The sequence below is a fragment of the Ictidomys tridecemlineatus genome, chromosome 9 (genome assembly GCF_052094955.1).
Source record: "Ictidomys tridecemlineatus isolate mIctTri1 chromosome 9, mIctTri1.hap1, whole genome shotgun sequence".
NCBI classification, from domain to species: Eukaryota; Metazoa; Chordata; class Mammalia; order Rodentia; family Sciuridae; genus Ictidomys; species Ictidomys tridecemlineatus.
In genome coordinates this window covers 112,545,767-112,567,153 of record NC_135485.1, presented here as the reverse complement: position 1 = coordinate 112,567,153, position 21,387 = coordinate 112,545,767, and the positions used below count along the sequence as shown (strand labels likewise).

General features: G+C 36.1%; 1 protein-coding gene across 9 annotated transcripts in view; it reads right to left on the bottom strand.

Annotated features, from left to right (window-relative positions):
• Positions 1-21,387, bottom strand: part of Fam13a (family with sequence similarity 13 member A) — a 328,573-nt gene that overhangs the window by 55,366 nt on the left and 251,820 nt on the right. For all 9 annotated transcript variants that reach the window (XM_040293090.2, XM_078021926.1, XM_078021923.1 and 6 more), the window contains 2 exons: positions 9,745-9,786; positions 6,563-6,742 (listed from right to left, as the gene is read on the bottom strand). In XM_040293090.2, coding sequence (XP_040149024.2) covers positions 6,563-6,742; positions 9,745-9,786 — 222 coding nt within the window. The remainder of the gene's footprint in view (positions 1-6,562; positions 6,743-9,744; positions 9,787-21,387) is intronic.

Below are 21,387 nucleotides of genomic sequence, written 5' to 3'. Positions count from 1 at the left end.
TCTTCTTATTTGATAGTAGGTAGATTGAAACCAGGGTGCTTTGTTACCAAGCAAAATCCCTAGTCCCTTTTATTTTTTATTTATACTGGGGATTGAACCTAGGGGTACTCAACCACTGAGCCACATCCTCAGCCCTTTTATTTTTTATTTCAAGGAAGGGTCTTATTAAGTTACTTAGGACCTCACTAAGTTGCCGAGGTTGGCTTTGAACTTGAGATCCTCCTGCCTCAGCTTCCCAAGTTGTTGGGATTAGAGGCATGTGCCACCATGCCCAACTCCTTTTTAACGGGGTCTGAAGTTTCTGAGGGTCTCAAAAAGATGATGATGCTGGCCTCAAATTTATAATCCTGCCTCAGCCTCCATAGTTTCTGGGATTATAGGTGTGTATCACTGCAGCTGGTTTCTTTTCTACAATTCTTAATGTGGAAGTTATACATGTTTGGCATAATTATGTAAAACATAATCTATGAGAATTACCTAAGCATAAACTAATCAAAGACAGAAAGCAAAGCTAGCAGGGACTAACGTGCAAGCTTACACACCTAAAGCTCACACTCCTCCTCTGCACAATGAGAGAGCACCTTTGGTATGAGTTTGGTCTTAAACTCAGAATCACTTGTTTACTACTTAAGTTCTGTCTTCTTATCACTCTTCATGTTTTTCCTAACTTCTGGGGTATGTGTCCAGTTATAATTTTTTCATAGTGGTCCTTTCACACTTGAAGGTTGTTATAATGGACTGCATTGTGTCCCCTCTCAATTCCTTTGTTGAGCTGACACCTATAATCCCAGTGACTTGGAAGGCTCCGGCAAGAGGAACACAAATTTGAGGGCATCCTTAGTAATTTAATGAGAATTCATTTCAAAATTTTAAAAAGGTTGGGTTAGGGCTGGGGAGACAGCTCAGAGGTAATGCACCCCTGGGTTCAGTTTCCAGTTCTACCAACAGAACAAAACAAAACAATTTTATGTCGAAGTCCTAATGCTCAATGTGACTGTGTTGGGAGACAAGGTTTTTCAGAAAGTAATTAATGTCAAATGATGGGGGACCCTAAGCTAATATGAATGCTGTCCTCACATGCACAAGAAAAGACACCAGGAAAGCAGGTTCACAGGGGAAATGCACGTGAGGATACAGTGAGAAGATGGCTATCTGCAAGCCAAGGAGAGAGTTCTTGCCAGAAACCAACCCTTCTGGTACCTTGATCTCGGTCTCCCAGGCTCCTGAACTGTGGGAAAGTCAATGTCCGTTGTATAAGCCACTCAATCTGTGTATTTTGTTACAGCAGTCCAAGTGGAGTAATATGAAAGCAAAAAAATTATTTTTAAAAATCAAATGAGAGTTTATTTTATAATCTTTTGGGACAGTGTCTGAAATAAATCCTTTCAAAATAAATACATGAAAATCTGATAGTGCAGTTGTGCTTATTGTGGAAATCCTGTTCTCCCCGAAGAAAAGTCTTTGTGTTCATGTGCATCAATGTGTGTCAGCCATTGTGCCCATGTGGAGCATGTATACACCATTTCTTAGATTTGATGTGAACTTAGATCTTTGGGCTTCTCATTTTCATCACCTAGGTTTCACTTCCAGTTTTTTTTTTTTTCAGGGTTTCCTCCTCACTCCTACATATATATGTAATATCCTGATACTACTAAACTATTTATTATCCTGCCCAATATAGCATGCTTTCTTTTTTACTTCACAGAATTTTAGATATACATTTAATTTATTTATAGCATTTGGATTGGTTTTTTATTTCAATGTGTTTTGGAAGATTTAAACCATCTTCATTCAATTGATGCTTTGCTTTTTTGAAAAAAAAATATTATTACAAATTTCTTCAAATATGCAAAGTAGAGGGATTATCACAAAAAACTTCCATTTACCCATCAACAAGATACTACAACATTTGTATTTACTTTGTAATGGCAGAATTTTTTAAATATATATTTTTTAGTTGTAGTTGGACACAATAGCTTTATTTTTACATGGTGCTGAGGATCAAACCCAGTGCCTCACACATGCTAAATGAGCATTCTATCTCTGAGCCCGAGCCCCAGCCTCCAGAATTTTTAAATAAATAAATTAACTCAACCTTTATATATAACAAATATGTTCCTTATAGTTTTATGTTTTTAGTGTAGCAAATAATATGAATCTGGTTATACTTCCTTATGAATTTAGACAAGAAGCAAATCATTTGCACCAAAATGATTTTCATTATATTTTATTTTGAAATATAATCATCATTGGCTTCAAGGATACTTTTTAACTGGCTGCAGTTCTAAGTTGTGAGAGGTAAACTGAATTTCTATTTTTTTGAAATGGCTTTCAATCATTCCATAAGGCTACTAGTTTTGAATAGAAAATTACAAACTCTAGCTTAATCTTTCCTTATTTTTTTAAAAACAAAGCCTGATGAAAAGCTTAGATAAATGAATCCATTATGTATAAACATATACCATGAATAACTCATTTACCATAAGCTATTTTTGATATTACCATTTGTATATTAATGACTCTCCTGGGGTTACTCAAGGGGACCTTCATGGTGGCATTTCAAAGTCATGAAAGGAGGAATCTGAGACCAAAGTGGAAATGCTGGATGAACCAACCAAGTGGAAAGGTATTAAAAGTAAAAAAGATGAATGAAAGCAAAGAATGGAGCTAAAGGGAAAAAGGTTCAGAACAAGAGCCTTGGGCCAAGGAAAGTGAGAGAAAGAATGAAGGAGAGGGAACAAGACGAAAGGACTATGGGTCTGGGTCAAAGCTGGGTCAGGGGCTGGCATGGTGGCACATGCCACCAGTCCCAGAGATTTGTGAGGGTGAGGTGGGAGATGCAAGTTCAAGTGTAGCCTCAGCCACTTAGCAAGACACTGCATCAAATAAACAAACAAATAAATAAATAAGGGCTCTGGGGAAAAGTACCTGAGCTAAATCCCTAGTCCCTCTCATCCCCAATACACAAAGCTGGGTTGGGCAAAATTGTAGCTCTGGGTCATACAAATGAGCTTTGCTCCTTCAGGACCCGGGGAGCTGAAAGAAGGCACTGGAGGTGGGCTTGATGGTTAACTATTCACATTTGATATGACCTAGTGGGTTAGCTGGGATGGTTGGGTATTTCACGGTGACAAGGGTGATACAAATAAGGATCACTGGAAAGGGACTTCTGCATGCCTAGTCCATGGAAAAAGACTATGGTGGGACTGTTTGTAAGTTAGCTTGGTTATAGACAGTACCCCAATAGTATATAGATATCTATCCCCCAAGATTCTCTTATTCAGTGTTCAGTGGTGACTTAACCAGGACCAGGGACCAAAATGAGCAGTGGAGGAAAAACCAGAGAACAATTGAGGGTGGGGTTGGAGTTCTGTGGGCGTGGTCTGCAGATGATCAGCCTCTACCACTCTCCATCTCCTTTGGTTCTTCCAAGTTGCTAATTAAATACAATCCAGATAACTTCAGCAAAAAATGTCAGCCCATGGACTTGGGAAATTATATTTAAATTCAGACATATTTAAATGTCTCATATTTCTTGGCCCTGTCTGGCCCCTGCCCGTTTTTGACCTTATCCCCACTGTTCACCATCTGCTGCCACCAACCACCCACATCACCCTGTTCTTGCTATCTGCACACTACCACTTCCCACCCCTACTTGCTTTCCTTCTGTCCAAAGAGGGTGGAAAGCAAGATGTCATATACATCGAGGATATTTTAAAAATGCAAAGTGTTGCTACATACTATTCAGCAAAAAACAAGGCAGAGGGTAAGAAGAGTGGTAAATGAATAATTCATACTTGCTGTATAATAAAACATAGGCAGAACATTAATTATATGCCTAACACTTTCTATAAAACTCAGTCAGTAGCCAATTTTAAATGCTATAGTTTTTCTATTTTCTAAGTGGAAGGTTACAAACACCCTTCCTATCCACCAGCTCTAAGACAAATGTTTTCTTTAAAAAAGGTAAAGTATAAGTAACTGGTAAAGTTAATGGGTTTTTATCATTAATAATGCTTTATTTCTGATATTACATTTGTTAATATAGACCTTAGCATCTCAATGCTATACTGCATGGAATTTATTTATCTTTTTGGTTTTCTTTAAGCCAATAGACTTTTTTTTTTTTTACCTAACAAATATTTTGATGAAGACCATAATTCAGGTGAAAAAAAAATGAGGGGAACTTAGGTTTTGTTTAGTTTTTGACTTTAGTAAGGAGTTCAAAACAGTAAGAGGCTACAGTGACTAAAAATAATCTTAGAACTTTCAGGGGAAATCTGAATATAAGTCTGTGTAAAATTATTTTTCCCGTGAATTTAAATTGTGAATATTAAATAATTTGAGTGGTAGTTGTTCATCTGTATTTCATGAATCTTTTCAAAAATTTTTTCTCTTCATTTTTTAATTGAGCAGATTTACTAATGTGCTTATTAACAGAATTTCATGCATCTCACCAAAACAAACATGTAGAGATAGTGTTCTTCCCATTTGAGTGCTTATAGTAACCAAAATAGATTTTCGAATCATTTTTTTCTTATAGTAATTACCCTAAAAAATCATCAATGTAAGTGCTGTGAAAAAGTAAAATTTGAGAGAGAAAAAAACCTTTTTGCTTATTTACTATTAAAAGAAAGATTGATTCAAGTTGTTAAAAAACTGAAGGAAACAGTTCCTTAATTTTGCTCAGTCATGGAAATAACCCTGAATTTAGCATCTCAGTGATTATCTGCCCAGTTGTTTGGAAGGTGGGGTGAATGAGAATCACCCTCTGTTGGTCAGGAGTTGACCAGCCTGGGAGATTATGCTGGGAATCTAGGTTGCCCTTTGTGTAACCAACAGAAGTGATCTGTCTTAAGGGTATGAAAGAAGACAGGACTTAGATAAAGCTTGGTAGAAGTGAAAGAAGGTTTCCTTGTTCCTGATCAATATAGTCCATTTTATGTGCCAAAAGTGCTCACCAATAGTTCACTCTTAGACATTCAAGAGTGCTCATAGCCAGCCATAGTGGTGCATGCGGTACTCTCAGCAGCTAGGGAGGCTGAAGCAGAAGAATGATGAGTTCAAAGCCAGTCTTTGCAACTTAGTGAGGCTCTAAGCAACTAGTGAGAACCTGAGAACCTCGGGGTTCAATCCCTGGTATCCAAACAAGAAGAAGAAAACCAGAGTGCTCATGCTAGGATCTCAAAGAACCCATGCGAAGTCTTCTTGGGATAGCATACATTTTTTTTTTAAACCAGGAATTGAACCTTGGGATGCTCAACCACTGAGACATATCTTTTATGCTTTTTAATTTTATTTATATTTTATTTAGAGACAGGGTCTCACTGAGTTGCTTAGCACCTTGCTGTTGCTGAGGCTGGCTTTGGACTCACAATCCTCCTGCCTCAGCCTCCTGAGCTGTTGGGATTATAGGCGTGTGCCACTGCGCCTGGAGCTTATCACTTTTTTTGTATAGTGAAGGCTTTGGAAATTGTGATCCTCATCCATCTTTTTAAAATGAGGTGATACTCAACTAAAGAAAATAAAATATATGGGACATTTTCTTAAGGTATATCCTAGTGCCCTAAGCCTTTGTTGTATTACTATTCTAAGAGTTCATCAGAATATTGACCCTTAATACCCTGAAGATTTTGGTTGAAGTGGTAGAAGATGAAACAGAAAGAGGACAAGAGTGGTCTTTCCTAGCAACAAAAATGGAGCTTTTTTGTAGCCATTTCTATCAGTCCTTCATAGGAAACGCTGGGAGATTTGACTTGAAATGATCTGTTCATTTGTCATCCTGAGGGTCCTTTCTGTTCAGTCATCTTGACTCCTCCCTTTCTGCTTCTGGAGTCAACCCAGGTCCAGAAGTTCAATGGGCGACCTTATGGGCATCCTCCATCTTTTGGGGGTCAGGTCCCAGGTGACCCTGGCCACTGCCTGTGTGCTTTACCTCTGCTCTATATCAAATCCTTTAATGGAGATTAAAACTCCTTGTAATACCCTTCTGAAATGCGTACTGTGAGAATGCCTTAAAGTTAGTCATTAAAATTAGAAAGAAGTTCAGCTTTTTGTCTTTTGATTTGACTTAAACTCAATCTTTCTTACACTAAAGCATAACCAAGTGACAGACTATTTCAGTGAGATTCTTGTATTAATCAGGTCAATATCCTGGTTCATCTTCTGGTTAATAAACTAGTCTAACAGTCAACTTAATGTTGACTAACGAGGAAATAAAAATGCCTCTGGACAGGCCTATGTCCAGTTTCTCCTCCCACAGCTCAGGATCTCTCTAAATAAGACATTCCAGAGGAAGATCTGAAAACGAATTAAATCAGAGGTGGTTTCCCACAACGCACAGAACATCTAGAAGAAACAGGTATTTATTCAGTCGCCTATGAATTTCTAAATGTGAACTAAGTTTAGAACAGTCAAAATGAAAACTTTGAAAGTGTTAACCTAAATACTGAAAAGGGAGAGAAGCGAGAGGAGTGACTGGAATATAGCAACTCATTCGGCTGTGTGTCTTTGAAAGAAGAAGAGAAAACTCAAGCAAAAAGAAGCATCAGGGTCAACTTACTTATCTCTACAACAACGAACTTCATCCTGCTCCTTGGATTGGCGTCTTCGCTGTCTGGCGGAGCTGGAAGAAGATGCTGAAGAGGTTCCAGATTCTGAGTCCTCTGAACTTTGACCTCCAGAGCCGTTAACATCAAAAAGATGCTGTTCCACAGCTGAACGGATGGTTCTCTCTAAGAGTCTGATTAAAAAAATATATAATTACAATCAGGCAATCAAGTTTATCATTGATTTCTTTTAAAAACACATGCCTGTACTTTTGGAAACATCTTTTTCCAATGGAAGGCCTTTCATGCTTCATGAATGAAGACAGAGTATGCATGACACTTGAATCAAACAATACTTGCAGCATGTACTTAAAACAAAATCAAACAATTTCCAGTACTTTAATAACTGTGTTTTTCATTTTTAGGATCTTGGATTATTGATATGCTCATGTACAGCAACAATTATAAGTTATTCAGGAAATAAGTGTCATTTAATATAAGGCAGAATGAGGAAAGATTTTTTTTCCCTTGTAGAATAATTCTTTCGGATTTCATACCAGTCCTGCAGATGGCGATAATATGATTTATAAGGCAAACTGGCACAAATAATGTTAGGATACCTTTTATATATATTATATACTTAGAATCCTTTTAAGATAAAATTATACAGGGAACAACGATATTTGGAAAGAAAACAAACAAACAAACCCAGCTCATAAGAACAATTACAGCTCATAAGACATAATCTTTCCTAACCTCTAATTGGATAAATTATGCTGTATAAAATTGACGCTGCATTCATACAAACACACTCCACAATATATTATTCAAGTTGGAAGGGTAGATTTACTTGTTTGACCTGGGAAAAACAGGTAAATACAAAAAGCTGAAAAGAATGCATGAGTAGATATAAATGGTTTTTATTTTTAAAGCTATAGAATCTTTCAGTGTGTCTAAACATTCTTTTATAACCATGCTATTTAATTTTGAATAAGATGCCATGGAAAATTCTCAACTTATACTCCTTGAAGCATGTTTTTCTTCCCTTACAAAAGAATCACACAGATGTTTTTTAAAAGCTTAAACTTAGAAGAAACATTCTCTAAAATAAAATAGCATTTTGAGAATTTAAGATTTTCCAAATGTAGTTTTATAAAGGACTCATTTGTTTCATTCAACTTTTATTATGACTATTTTAAGACAGTAAGTAGGTAGAGTCTAAATTAATTTGGGCATTAGAACTATTTTACTTTATTTTATCTGTGTCCCCAATGACAGATTACCTAATGTGTTATGAAGGGATGTGAGTAAATTAATATGTACACACAGACCAACTTATAGTTTTCTAAACTGTATTAGACATTTAAGTAGGAAAGGATTTTAGGAAACAAAAAGAGCAAAAACATGTCAATCTTGGTATAGTTTTGGGATCTCTTTAAAATTGATAGACCTGAGGGAAGTCAATCCTGCCCTTTGCTTGCTTCTTCACCCCACAAGGAGGAACATAAATCCAGATCCATCCCGTTAGGCCCCGATTCATTCTAATTAATGCTTCTTCTAATTCTTCTCTCCTTCCCTATTATATCACATCCTTCCCACCTACCACACCTGATCCTTGCCAAGGAGGGACACTTCAAGAAGGCCTGCACGTGTCCCAGCAAGGAAAGAAGAGAATCTGGGTCCAGTGGCCCATGCCTGTAATCCCTGTGGCTTGGGAGGCTGAGGCAGGAGGATTTTGACTTCAAAGCCAGCTTCAGGAACTTAACTAAGCAACTCAGTGAGACCCAGTCTCTAAATAAAATATAAAAAAGGGCTGGGGATATAGCTCAATAATTAAGTACCCCTTGATTTAATTTCCAGTTAAAAAAAAAAAAAGAAAGAGAGAGAGAGATGTGAGGGGAAAGGTCTTTGGGCCAGGAGCCTTTCATTCAGTCATTTGACAAACACTGCATTGGGTCCTAATAAATGCCACACACTATTCTTGGTGTTAGGGAGTTTGCAATGAACACAACAGGCAAGGTCTTATGTTGATGGAGCTTAAATTCTCATAAGGCAAGAGAAATAACAAATACAACAATGTAATGTCAAATAGTGGAAAATTCTCTAAACCAAAGGTTGAAGAGTGAGGACCAGTAACCAGGGATTCCCAGATGAAATGACATTTGCACAAAAAGTGAATGATAAGACAGTGCTGGCCAGAGAGAGAAACAGCCAGTGCAGAGACTCTGAGCCAGACATAAGCTGGCCTACTCAAGCAACAGGTTGGGTGGCTGAAGCATACAGAACAGTGTGGTCAGAGGGACCCCAGGGCCAAAACCTGGAGTTAGGATTTAATCAAAGTGAAGTGGAAGCCCTTGAAGGAAACAGACATCCTCGGAAATCAGGAGTGAAGCACCACCTCTTTCCTGAGGAGAAAGACTTGCTGCCATCACTAATTTGCTTCATTTTTTTTTTCATCCCTGTAAAAAAGGACTATAAAATTCTTGCAGTCAGAGCCCAAGGTTTACAGACATTACACATCTAACTCTGCGCTTGGCATATTCCATACACTCACTATATGGAGGCACAATAAAATGAATGTAGGAAGTAAACACATGGTTAATATTTCAACCTTTAACTACATTCTCCATGGCAAGATGCCCCCAGAGCACCTAGGCTCCTTTGCAAATATTAATTGACCCTGACATTATTTTTCACAAAGTTAAACAAAAAGTTGGTGGTCTGAAATGGTGGCATTCTCTAGTCGCACACAGGACCTTACGCAGGAAGCACCGTGGTCCTCTCCTCTGCATTCAGGTGGCTTAAGAATCATCATATATGAATATACCACAGTGAATTCCACCTTTATGTACATCTATAGAGCACCAATTAAAAACAAATAAACAGAAGGAAGACCAGTAGAGGAAGGGGTCCGGGGGAGGGAGGAAGGAAAGGAAAAGGAAAGTTCTGGGAATGAAATGGAGGAAACTATATTCCATGCATGTGTGATTATGTCCAAATGAACCCTACTGTATCACTATAATGCACCAATAAAAAACAAGCGGTACAAAAACCACTGGTTGACTATCATTTTCATAGTTCAATACTGTACAATTTTGAATTGCTTTTTTTTCTGCTTAATAAATGGGAATGGGTAATTAAAAAAAAAAAACAAACAAACAAACCCAAACACAAAAACTCAACCCAAATAACTTACTCTCCAGTTGTTGAAACATTGCTGACTTGGGACACATGAGCACTGTGGAGAGAAAGCAAAGAGAGAAGTCAGGTTAGATGAGGGATCACAGACGGTAAGCCAAGTATCTGAAGGGGATCCCAGGCTGGAAGAATCGGCCAGGTTCTGAGCGACCCTTGCACTGTGTTTAACCCTCCCTTGCCAGGTGCTCATTTTCTTGCATTTCTAGAAATAGAGAGGGCCCCAGTTGTCTCTTCCTCAACAGTGGCCTCTCGCCTTTTTAGACATGTCCACAGCAACAGTTTCATAACAGGTCTTGGAAAATGATCTTTTCACTCTCCCCCTATTTCCAAAGTCCTGGTTTAGGGGCTTTTCATTTTCCTAAAATGTTAATGAAATTGTTACCTACTGCCTTCCTGAGACCTATCCCACAGATCTCCTGCTCTCCCAGGCCAAATCCATCTCCTCCTGATCCCCAGGCCGGCAGATAGAAGCATCCATCACCTCAAACTCTGTAAGGTTCATCTTAACAGATGATTTACAACCTTTTTTTGTTGAGCATTTATAAACTTTCTCTACATTCTCATTTTTCCAAAGATTGAATATTTTCAAAAGAATTAAGAACTGGCCAGCATAAAGCAGAGAGTAATAGAATCATTCAATACAATCGACAGCTTCAGAACTTTCTCCCTCACACAGGCCACATGCACATACCCACAGCGAGGCCTGTGGCCATTTTAAAGGTATTCATACCATGAGTTTCTTCCATTCTGCCCTATCAAGTGCTTCCAAATAAAAAACTGTGATTTTTAAAAAGAGGTTAAACAAGAAGGCGGAAAACAAAACAAAACAAAACAAAAACCCCACAAGATGTTAGTTATGTCAATTTACCTAGCACTTCTCTCCCTTTTTCTTCCTTCCATCAAAGCCATTAATGGTCAATATTGATAATTTTCTTTCAGCTACTCCTAATACCCTAATTTACACTGTATAATTTTCAACATATGAACATGTTGCTTTCGAATCATCTGTTAGTTTTTTCTCCCATGTAAGTGTATAGCCTGTCTCTTTCAATTCAGAATCAAAGTGCCTCAAGGGATTATGATATTTTTGCTTTCCTTTCATCATACTCCCTAGCATGGCCACCACCTCACAGCAGGTACAGGACTCATCCCAGCGGTGATCAGCAAACACACATTGGCCACATAGAATTTTCTTTTGTTAAAACTGCAGCTCTTTGTTATGGTCGACGATAGGAAAACCATGAAAACAAGCTACTGTGCAAAAGAACACTGATGTGAAGAATCATAAAGTAAACATGTAAAAAAAATAAATAAAATGCCCTAAAACTTACTGAATACTTACTATGCTTCAGACTCTGTGCTAAGTTCTTTTTACACAGATTTCCTCAGGGTTTACAACAGCTCTATGAGGTAGGTGTTATTGTTTTCTTTGTTATCAAAGAAGTTCAAGAGATTGAGTAAATTGGCCATAGAGCCAAGAAATAGATGAGCTACAATTTGAACCCAGTAAGTTTTAGCTCAGCTCTTTAGCTCTTAATCACTACACTACACTACACTGTCTTTTAATCCATTACTCACTAGGGAAAAAACTCACTGGAGTCATCTTTGTGAAGACATGGAGATAGTATTTTATTTTGCTTTTAATCACAATCATTTCTCCTCTGCTTCATGATGGCTGTTATTCAGAATGGTTCCCAGGCTACATAACCAACAGTAAATCCTTTGCTGCTCTCTGTCCTCAGCTGGAACAGGCAGTGCCTGCTTTTGATGTTTTGTGGTTCACCCTCTGTAAATCCAACCCTGTATAATTAACTCTTATACTCCACTTCTCACTACAGTTACACAATCTTGGTTTTGGGAGCAGGGACCAATGTTAATAACGACTCAGGGGGAAACCTAGAAGAGGAGAAGGAATGTAGATTTGCCAGATGCTAAAAAACATTCCAAAGACAAGTTGTTAGCCAGTTAGCCCCCCCAAGCCATCCCAGAATGAAGAGATGTACTTCTCCTCCCTTTCACACATTTTTAAAAATCTTTTTCTTTTTTTATTGATTTTAAAAAAACAAGGCAGCAGAATGCTTTACAATTCTTATTACACATATAAACCACAATTTTCATATCTCTGTGCATAAAGCATGTTGACACCCAATTCGTCACACATTTTTTTAAAGATTTTTTTTGTAGTTGTAGATGGACAGAATGCCTTTATTTTATTTGTTTATTTTTATGTGGTGCTGAGAATTGAACCTAGTGCCTCACGCATGCTAGGCAAGTGCTCTGCTACTGAGCTACAGCCCCAGCCACCTTTTCACACATTTTTGACTTGTGCTTCTTTCCACATGTATATGTGTGTGTGTGTGTGGATACTGTATGTGTCTCTATATATGTAAGACCCGTGCATATATGTGCCTATGTATAGTATAAACACATATACATATATTTTGCCTTTATATACATATATATCTATATGTCAGAGGGATATAAAAAACATATAAAAATGTTTATATGTGTGTACATGTATACATGCATACACACACACACACACACACACACACACACACACACACACATTTGAGTTGCTGGGGATCAAACTCAGGGCCTCACATATGCTGGCCAAGTACTCTGTCTACCAATGGGCCACATTCCCAGCCAGATTCTGCATTTTTAATAAATTCCAGTGATCCTGCTGTTGTGGGTTTTGTAGAAGACACCTTGAATAGCAAGACTTATATCCTTGCAAGTAAAATTCTTTAAAACTTCAATTACTTAGGTATCATATGGCTATTTTAAAACTTTCTAAGTGTTAAAAGTATGATATGAAAAATTCATGCTAGCAGTAGTGAATAAAGTCAACACATTAAAATTTCCTTTACAGCTTAAAAGAAAAATGATCTGAGCAATCTATATCAATCATAAGAAGTCTTTCTCAAAATACAAAAGTAAATAAGTAAATCAATAATAAAACCAAATAATTAAATCATATTCATTTTTTCTAGCACATTTATTTTAGGTCAGATGTATAATTAATTTATATTTTTATGTTTTTAAATAGTACTTAAAATATAAATTGATGTTTTTAATAGTATTTTGGTATTTCCAGTTTATGTATTTCATTTTTCTTTTTTTAGAAATTAAGAGAAGAGAATACTTTCCATTGGGAATCAGAAAAAGTTTTGGTCTTGGCTCTGCAGTTAATTGGCTGAAATCATAGGCAGGTTGTTGGTTAGCCTGGCTGCTTTGGGTTGGTTTCTTCATACAGAGAATGAAAGGCCTGGCTAGGGAATCTCTGTGGTTTTTGTTTAGCTCTAAAAGTTTCTAACACTATCTCAAATTCAAGTTTATTGTCCTAAAGTTTAGATCATTACGAAAGGCTAAACTGCATATTTAGTTTTATGACCATATTAGTCAAATTTATGGCTTTGGAGATGCCAAAATGACTTTGGTCAGGTATCCAACCACCTCCGTAATTCCTGTGGGATATGTTTTATAACAATTCACCAACAACAAGATTTCTAAGAAAATTTAATGACAGCAATAAGGATAAAGATTTCTTCCATAGCTAGAGTTGCCTCATGAAGAAAACTCCAAGACACAAACAAAAAAAGCAAAAGCATTTAAATTATAAGCTCAAGTGAAGGTTGCCTTCCTCCATGTGTAGCTTGTTTTTTATCCTCTGTGCGCAATAAGAATACATTTTTCAGAACCTTTGACTGACTTGCTAAGAAAATTTCTTTCTTACTCATTATAAACATGGATATGGAAGGGCTCATTTCCTAATGTTGATAAAGCAAGTATCAAAAATTGAAAGTAGTAAGTTCATATGTAAACCCCAGCGTTATGGCCAATTTCATTACCCAGGCCTACTGTTACTGATGAAGCAACTGAATACTGTTTTGGTATGGTCATTTAAAATAGTCTAGACTGACTCTGAAATATGTTCTAGGATATAAATATCTTCAGTCTTTATTTCTATTAGCAAAACTCAACCTCCAATTCCTTAAACCAATTTCGCTTAGTAACACTGGTCTCTCAAATCTGCATGTGGTAAAATGCACAGATGCCTGTTGGCGAGTGATTCCTTAAATAGATCTCTTGATTTGAAATGGAGAAACATACTCACAAAAGGAAATAAGTTTCAAATATACAAAAACAAGATATCTTGAAAAGGCATGTATTCTGTGTATCCTCTTCTATGGCCTGTAAAACCTGCCTACAAATACTGCTGTTTTAATAGAAATCAATAGGGTCTAATGGAATCATTTCTCACTAATATAACATTTATGCTTACTTGAGTAAGAATTGAAAAGACAATTATTTGGGATTTGTTTAAATAAGCAAACATAAGTTACATCAAAATAACATGAAACTCTTAATTTCCTAGATTTAACAACAACAACAAAAAAATCAGTATTCTTAGTATCATCTTAAAATACTGAAAGTTGATAGACAGTGTCAACATTGTAGAGGACTGTAAAATTTATTTGTAACTGTATAATGACTTTCAAAATTTTTTCATGATTTTAGTTCATTTAGATTTTTATACATTAAAACAAACAGACTTAATGTTAAATATTTATTTATTCCTTTTGCTTTAACATTTAGCTATGATTATCATGCAGAAAGTTAACGGAAAGTTATAGTGTTTCAACTTGGATAATATTAACCACCTTTTGTGAAATATTTTTGAATTTTATTTAAATTTTTTTAAAAAAACTTTTGATACTGAGGTTGAGCCCAGGAGCACTTTGCCACTGAGCTACATTACCAATCTTCTTTCTGGTTTTTTATTCTTGAAACAGTTTTGCTAAGTTGCCAAGGTTGGCCTTGAATTTGTGATCCTCCCCTCTCAGCCTCTAGAGTACCGGGTACACTTTGGTTTTAAATTATATACTATATATACATAATATGCCAGAACATAAATTGAAAACATACTACACAGATATGACTTCAAGAAGAAGATATTCTTATACTTTCACTAACTTTACACTTACAATTCTAATTATTAGTAGTATTCCCTTTTTCCCTTTAAATTTACCAGGAGTGTTTCTAATTTATACTTTCATATTTACTCCCAAAGAATCATTTCTTCAGGGGTTGAGGGTATAGTTCAATGGTAGGGTGGTTGCCTAGCCTGAGCAAGGCCCTTGGTTCAATCTCAGCACTGCAAGAGCACACACATACATATAGATATAAAGCTGCATAAAAAAAGTCAGAACTTAGATTCAAATACCAGTTTTGCAAATTTTGTCTTCTTTTCTCTTTTATTATTATTATTATATTTTTATGATTCCAAGAGGTCACTTTTTCTTATTTTATAACTATCCTGAACGTACGGCTCATTCGACTGTCTTTTAAGTGCGAAATTACCTCTTTAATGTTAAATATTTAACAAAGCTTAGAACTCACGAAACAATTTTTTTTTTTTTTTTTAATACTGGGGATTGAACTCCGGAGCATTTAACCACTGAACTACACCTTCAGCCCTTTTATTTTAAATTTCATTTTGATATAGAGTCTCACTAAGGTACTTAGGGCCTTGCTAAGTTGCTGAAGCTGGCTTTGAATATGTGAACCTACTGCTAATCATGACAAAAAATTTGGATGTGCACTTATATCTTTTTCTTTATTTTAGAAATATTCTGCACCTGAAGGCCTTATTTCCTCTTTGAGGGCTCTCTGCCTTTGTCTCCCATCTCCTTAGGAAAGTTTTCACTGTTTGACCAAATATTTTTTTTTCATTAATTACACTAAGAAAAATCTGACTTTAAAATTTTCTACTCTTTAAGAACTTTGAGAGAGAGTAAAATAATTTTTATAAAGTAGTAGGAATGCTTGAGTATAGGGAAGTATATGAACATATATGCTCACTTACTTTAAATTTTATTAATTATATCAAATTCTCAGTACATTGTATTTTGTAAATTGTGTATAGACATATATGTGTATATTTATTTACATGTATGCATAAGGCCTAAACTTCAAGTGCATTTAACCATTCATCCTTTTTTAACATGAGTTTAAATTTATATTTAAATTTATGTGATTTGATGTCCTCCTATTTAACTCATTAATTTGTAACTTTCATATCTTCAGTATGGATTTTACCTAATCAAGCAAGTCTAGTTTGTTTTAAGAAGTCTGGCTTGATTTCTTTGTTCTGGTATTGATGTTGCCATTTATGTTTTCTTTTTTTTTCACAATTACCAGATATACATGTTTACTTTTGTACTATTAACCTTTCTGAGACATTTTGTTTTAGTTATGATTCTTTTAATCACAACATGGTTCTAATTCTCATTTAAAAATATTTTTAGCTTTTCTCAAAGAATTTAACCCACTTACATTTGTTGTCATAGGGGATATTTTTGTTCTAGATTGTTTTTATCTTAGGCTTTCTAGTTTGGAGTCTTTCTTTTCCCTTGATTTCTGCTATTGCTAATATCTTCTGAAACCATCTGAAATATTGGACTCCTGTGTACAATTTTACTAGTAGCTGCCTTTCATAGCCATACTTCTTTAATTATTAAAACTAAAAAAAAGAGCTGGGGATATAGCTAAGTTGGTAGATATAGGGATATAGCTAAGTTGCTTGCCTCACATGCATGAGGCCCTGGGTTCAATCCCCAGCACACCACACACACAAACACACACACCCCAAATAAATAAATAAATAAATAAATAAATAAATAAATAAATAAATAATTTTTAAAAAAGGAAAAAATAAACACTCTTGACATATATTTCTAAAATTTTTTAAACCTCCCATGCAAGAGACAAAATTTAGAATTTCATTATTTTCTTTGTCACCAATAATTAGTATCAGGTCACTATTTCTTTAATTAGCTGTATATATATAATACCTTTGATTTCTACTTTTATTTCCTACTAATGTGGTTTCTTTCCTAGGATACTAGTTTCCAAGCGGGCTTTTCAATCATTGACCTTACTTCTAACATAATTTATTACACAGATTTTATCTTTATCTTTTTTCTTTTCATTCTGAAAACATTTTTCAAGTTTCCTTTTCATTATGCACTTGATTTATTTTTTAAAAATTCTGCTCTTTATAGCTTCCCAGGCAGTTTTGAAATATTTGCTAATAAATTTCTAAACTCTTCTTTCCCTCATTTCAGTTTTTTTTTTTTCTAAATGTGTCTTTATATTTCCAGTTCTAAACATAGTCTCCCCTTACAGCTTCCCACTAATGTTTCAAAGAGGTTGGTAAGGTCCTTGAGCATTTTATTGAGAAGATTAACGATATTACTTGTCAAGCTTTCCTCTGAATCATAATAAACAAACAAACAAACAAATAAATAAAGTCTTTGGAATCTGTTTTTATGAGAGTCCTCAGGGCTAATCAAATCATCATTTCCCTGAGTGTGTAATTTCTCTTTGTTAGTTCCAGATAGTTTCTTTCGGTTAAGTGGTACTTAAGGGGGAAAAAATTAATCCAGGCAGAGCCATTGCCAATATCCTGGGAGAGTAGATGGGTCTTAGTTTATATCATTGTCCACTTGGCTGCGGGCAAATGTTCCCTCTTAGATTAGCCTGGAAGAGCCAGTACATGAGATTGCCAGAGAACAATCAACAAGGCCTACTTAGGTGGACTCGCTGTTTCCAGTGTTAGGACTAAGCTGGAGAATCAGGAAAAAAAATAGTTTGTTTTTGTGCAGTGTACATTTGAAAGCACTCATTAATTCCAATGATCTGCCTGCTTTTAGCTCTTTCTCAATGCTTGTGTTAGATGACTAACATCCCAGGGGGATCCTCTCTCTTTATGGTTTTGTATGTGGCGCATTCTAGTCTTTTAGTGGATAATGAAATAAAGAAGCTGATGGGGGCAGAGAGGTGAAAAAGAACACACAATTCAGCTCTGGGTGATTCAGAAAATAAGTTTCTACTTAGTTGAGGGGAAGGTCACTTGCTTTTCTGGTCAGGGCAGTGGACAGTAGAAGGAATCCAAGTCTATTTCCCCCACCTCCTTTCCTTCTCTCTTTGTGTCCATCTATATGGGTTAGATGGCGGAATATGCAGTCTGCAAGGTAAAAATACATTTCTTAGTCCATTTCCATTGATAGTGAGACCTTTGACATGGCTTTTTAAATTATTGCTATAGAGCTCTCTCCAGTTTTTGTCTTTTATACCATTCTTGAAATTTCAAGGGGAAACTGGAAGAAGGTACATCAGGCAAAGGTAGTCTGCCCCCGTAATAAGCTAGAAGCTTACATTTTCTTAAAATCTTAAGTTCCCATAAAGAGAAGTCCATACAGAAGTAGGGAAAATGGGGAATGAGTAACAAGAGATCTAGGCAGAATGGATATAAAAGTTTCATTTTCTAAAAATTTCCCTTTGCTTTATCATGCTGATGGAAGGCATATGAAAAGGAGCATTGTAGATTTATATACACTATCTTTTTCAGTATAGTCAAAATATATGCCTAATATTTTCCCTTACATTGATAGAATTAAACCCAGAATCTACATTTATGTCTTACTATGCAAAAAATATGACTAGTGATTCTCAGATATCAAGAAGTCTCATTAGAGAGTTCCTTAAAAATTTTATGATGCAGTAGTAAAGTTTATAACATTCTGTAGCTATACTGGTGTTCTGGCTCAGTGGTTTTCAGCTAGAGGTGTGCATCAAAATCTCCTCTGATGATTTTAGAAAATATAGACATTCACCCCATCTGAGACTTAGAATCTTTCCCAGAGAGACTCAATCATTAAAGACCTCCACTAGCTAGACTGTGGAACCAAACTAGATGCCCTTCAGTAGATGAATGGATAAAAAAAATGTGGCATCTATACACAATGGAGTATTATGCAGCACTAAGAAATGACAAAATCGTAGAATTTGCAGGGTAATGGATGGCATTAGAGCAGATTATGCTAAGTGAAGCTAGCCAAGCCCTAAAAAACAAATGCCAAATGTCTTCTTTGATATAAAGAGAGCAACTAAGAACAGAACAGGAGGGAAGAGCATGAGGAAAAGACTAACAGTAAACAAAGACAAATGGGGGGAGAGAAAGGGAGAGAGAAGGGAAAGCATATGGAAATGGTAGGAGACCTTCAATGATACACAAAGTTATAAGAGGTTATGAGGGGCAAGGGGGAGGGAAAAAAGGGAGAGAATTGAATAACAGCAGAGGAGGTAGAGAGGGAAGATGGGAGGGGAGGGGAGGGGAGGGGGGATAGTAGGGGATAGGAAAGGTAGCAGAATACAACAGTCACTAATATGCCATTATGTAAAAATGTATGTAACAGATGTGATTCTGCAATCTGTATTTGGGGTAAAAATGGGAGTTCAAAACCCAATTGAGTCAAATGTATGAAAGATGATATATCATGAGTTCTGTAATGTTTTGAACAATCAATAAAAAAAGAACAAAAAACAAAAAACAAAAACAAAAAAAAATAAATAAAGACCTCCACGTGCTTTAAAACTCTTAGGGTGGCTATTGTCAAAAAACAAGAAATAACGTGTTGGTGAGGATGGTAACAAATTGAAATCAGTGCATAACTGGTAGAAATGTAAAATGGTGCGGCTGCTAGGTGTGGCAGGAGGGCAGTTCCTCAAAAGATTAAATATAGCATTACCGCATGATCTGGCAACTCTACTTCTGGGTATATCCGTAACAGAATTAAAAGCAGGGACTTACTTGAACAGACACGTGGGTGCCCAAGTTCATAGTGGCATTATTCACAACAGTCCAAAGATGAAAGCCACTCAAGTGTCCATTAATGGGTAGATGCAAAGTTTATAGTAGTGAAATTATTATTCAGCCTTAAGAAAGAAGAAACTTCTGACACATGATACACCAGGGATGCACCTTGAGGATAGTATGCTAAGTGAAATAAGCCAGTCACAGAAAGACAAATACTGTATGAGTCCACCCATATGAGGTACCAGGGTAGTGAAAACGACAGAGACAAAAGGTAGAATGGTGGTTACCAAGGGCTGGGGTGGGAAGACAGAAATGTGGAGTTAGCTTAATGGGCACAGTTTTAGTTTTGCAAATTAGAAAGGGCTCTGAAGATGGGTGGTGGTGATGGCTATATTGATTACTTTTCTCAATACCACTGCACACTTACAGTGTACTTAAAATGGTAAATTTTAAGTATCATGTATTTTATGACAATGTAAAAAGCAATAAAAATGGTGAAACTGGTGAATTTTATGTGAGATGTGTGTGTGTGTGTGTGTGTGTGTGTGTGTGTGTGTGTGTGTGTGTGTTTGTACCAGGGATTGAGATCAGGGGTGCTTAACCACTGAGCCACATCCCCAGCCTTTTTTTTTTTTTTTTTTTTGTATTTTATTTAGACACAGAGTCTCACTAAGTTGCTTAGGGCCTCTCTAAGTTGCTGAGTCTGTCTTTGAACTCCTGATCCTCCTGTCTCAGCCTCCTGAACCACTAGGATTACAGGTGTGCACCACAGTGCCTGGCTGTTATTTGTATTTTATCACAATAAAGCTCAAATAACAGAGCTCCACAGGCAGAGGAAGTATGCTTGCCCCTTCAGCTTAGAGTCCGTACTCCAGTCCAAAGGGACATGCAAACCAAAATTTTAACAAATACTTACTTATGTCTAAGGATGCCCAATACCTAGCTGATCTTTATTATCTTGGTAAAAAAAAAAATCAAGTAGATACTAAATAACTGGTCTCCTTGCTTGTTCTGCTGATTAGTCAGTGGCCTTAAAAAGGTTCCCAACAAATATGATGCCTGGCATGCTACACTGGCTACACTGACATTCTTCCACTTAACAATGACAGATTTTACAAAAAGATGTTTTAGGAAGCACAAATCCTTTTAAGAAGAAAAACTATTAAAAATTAAAATTAATGAAATGTAAAAAAAAATTCTAGCACAAGTTGTTTAGAAAGACATTTCTGCCAAAAAGTCACCTAAAAATGCTTTAATAGAAGTTTTTTCCCCTCCATATCAGAAAAATAGGGATGATGTGATGTAATTTCTAGACCATTTAATATCAGAAAGAAATTTAATATGAATTTATCCAAAGCTAAATTTTTCCTGAAACATAAGGAATGATTAAGAGTCTTTCATAAGATTGATGAGGCCTAGGTTCTAGCAATTAAAAATGAACAGCATCCTAAAGATGAATTTGTATGCCTAGCAGTTAACTTGGAAATAAATCTCTTAAGTTGTTTCAGGAAAGTTAGAAAGCAGATAAAAATGCTTTCATGAAACTGACCCTAAGTAATTCCAAGTCTGCTAAAGTAGTAATTTATTTCAGTTTGTATCATGTTAAAACTTGGACTGAGGTTTTAAAAAGCCTGTCAACTCCAGGATTCTGATGGAGCTTTAGATGAGAACAGGGAAATAAGAAAGATAATGCCTTGCTGGAAGACAGATGTACAGTCACCACATCAGGAGCAGGTATTTTAAAAGCCACATGAGTTGGTGAAAGTCCAGTGAATAAAGACTGGTTACAGGCATATGGCCCTGAGGGACATACATAGAATTTTGACAAAGTACAGGAAACACAGGTTCTTTAAATCTATATTTATGTCTATCTATTTATCTATTTATGGATTCATCCAAACAATCCAGGAATTTGTAGAGGGAATTCAAGGGTAGAACTCTCATGGGATGAGATGAGGATAAGTCTGATCTTGG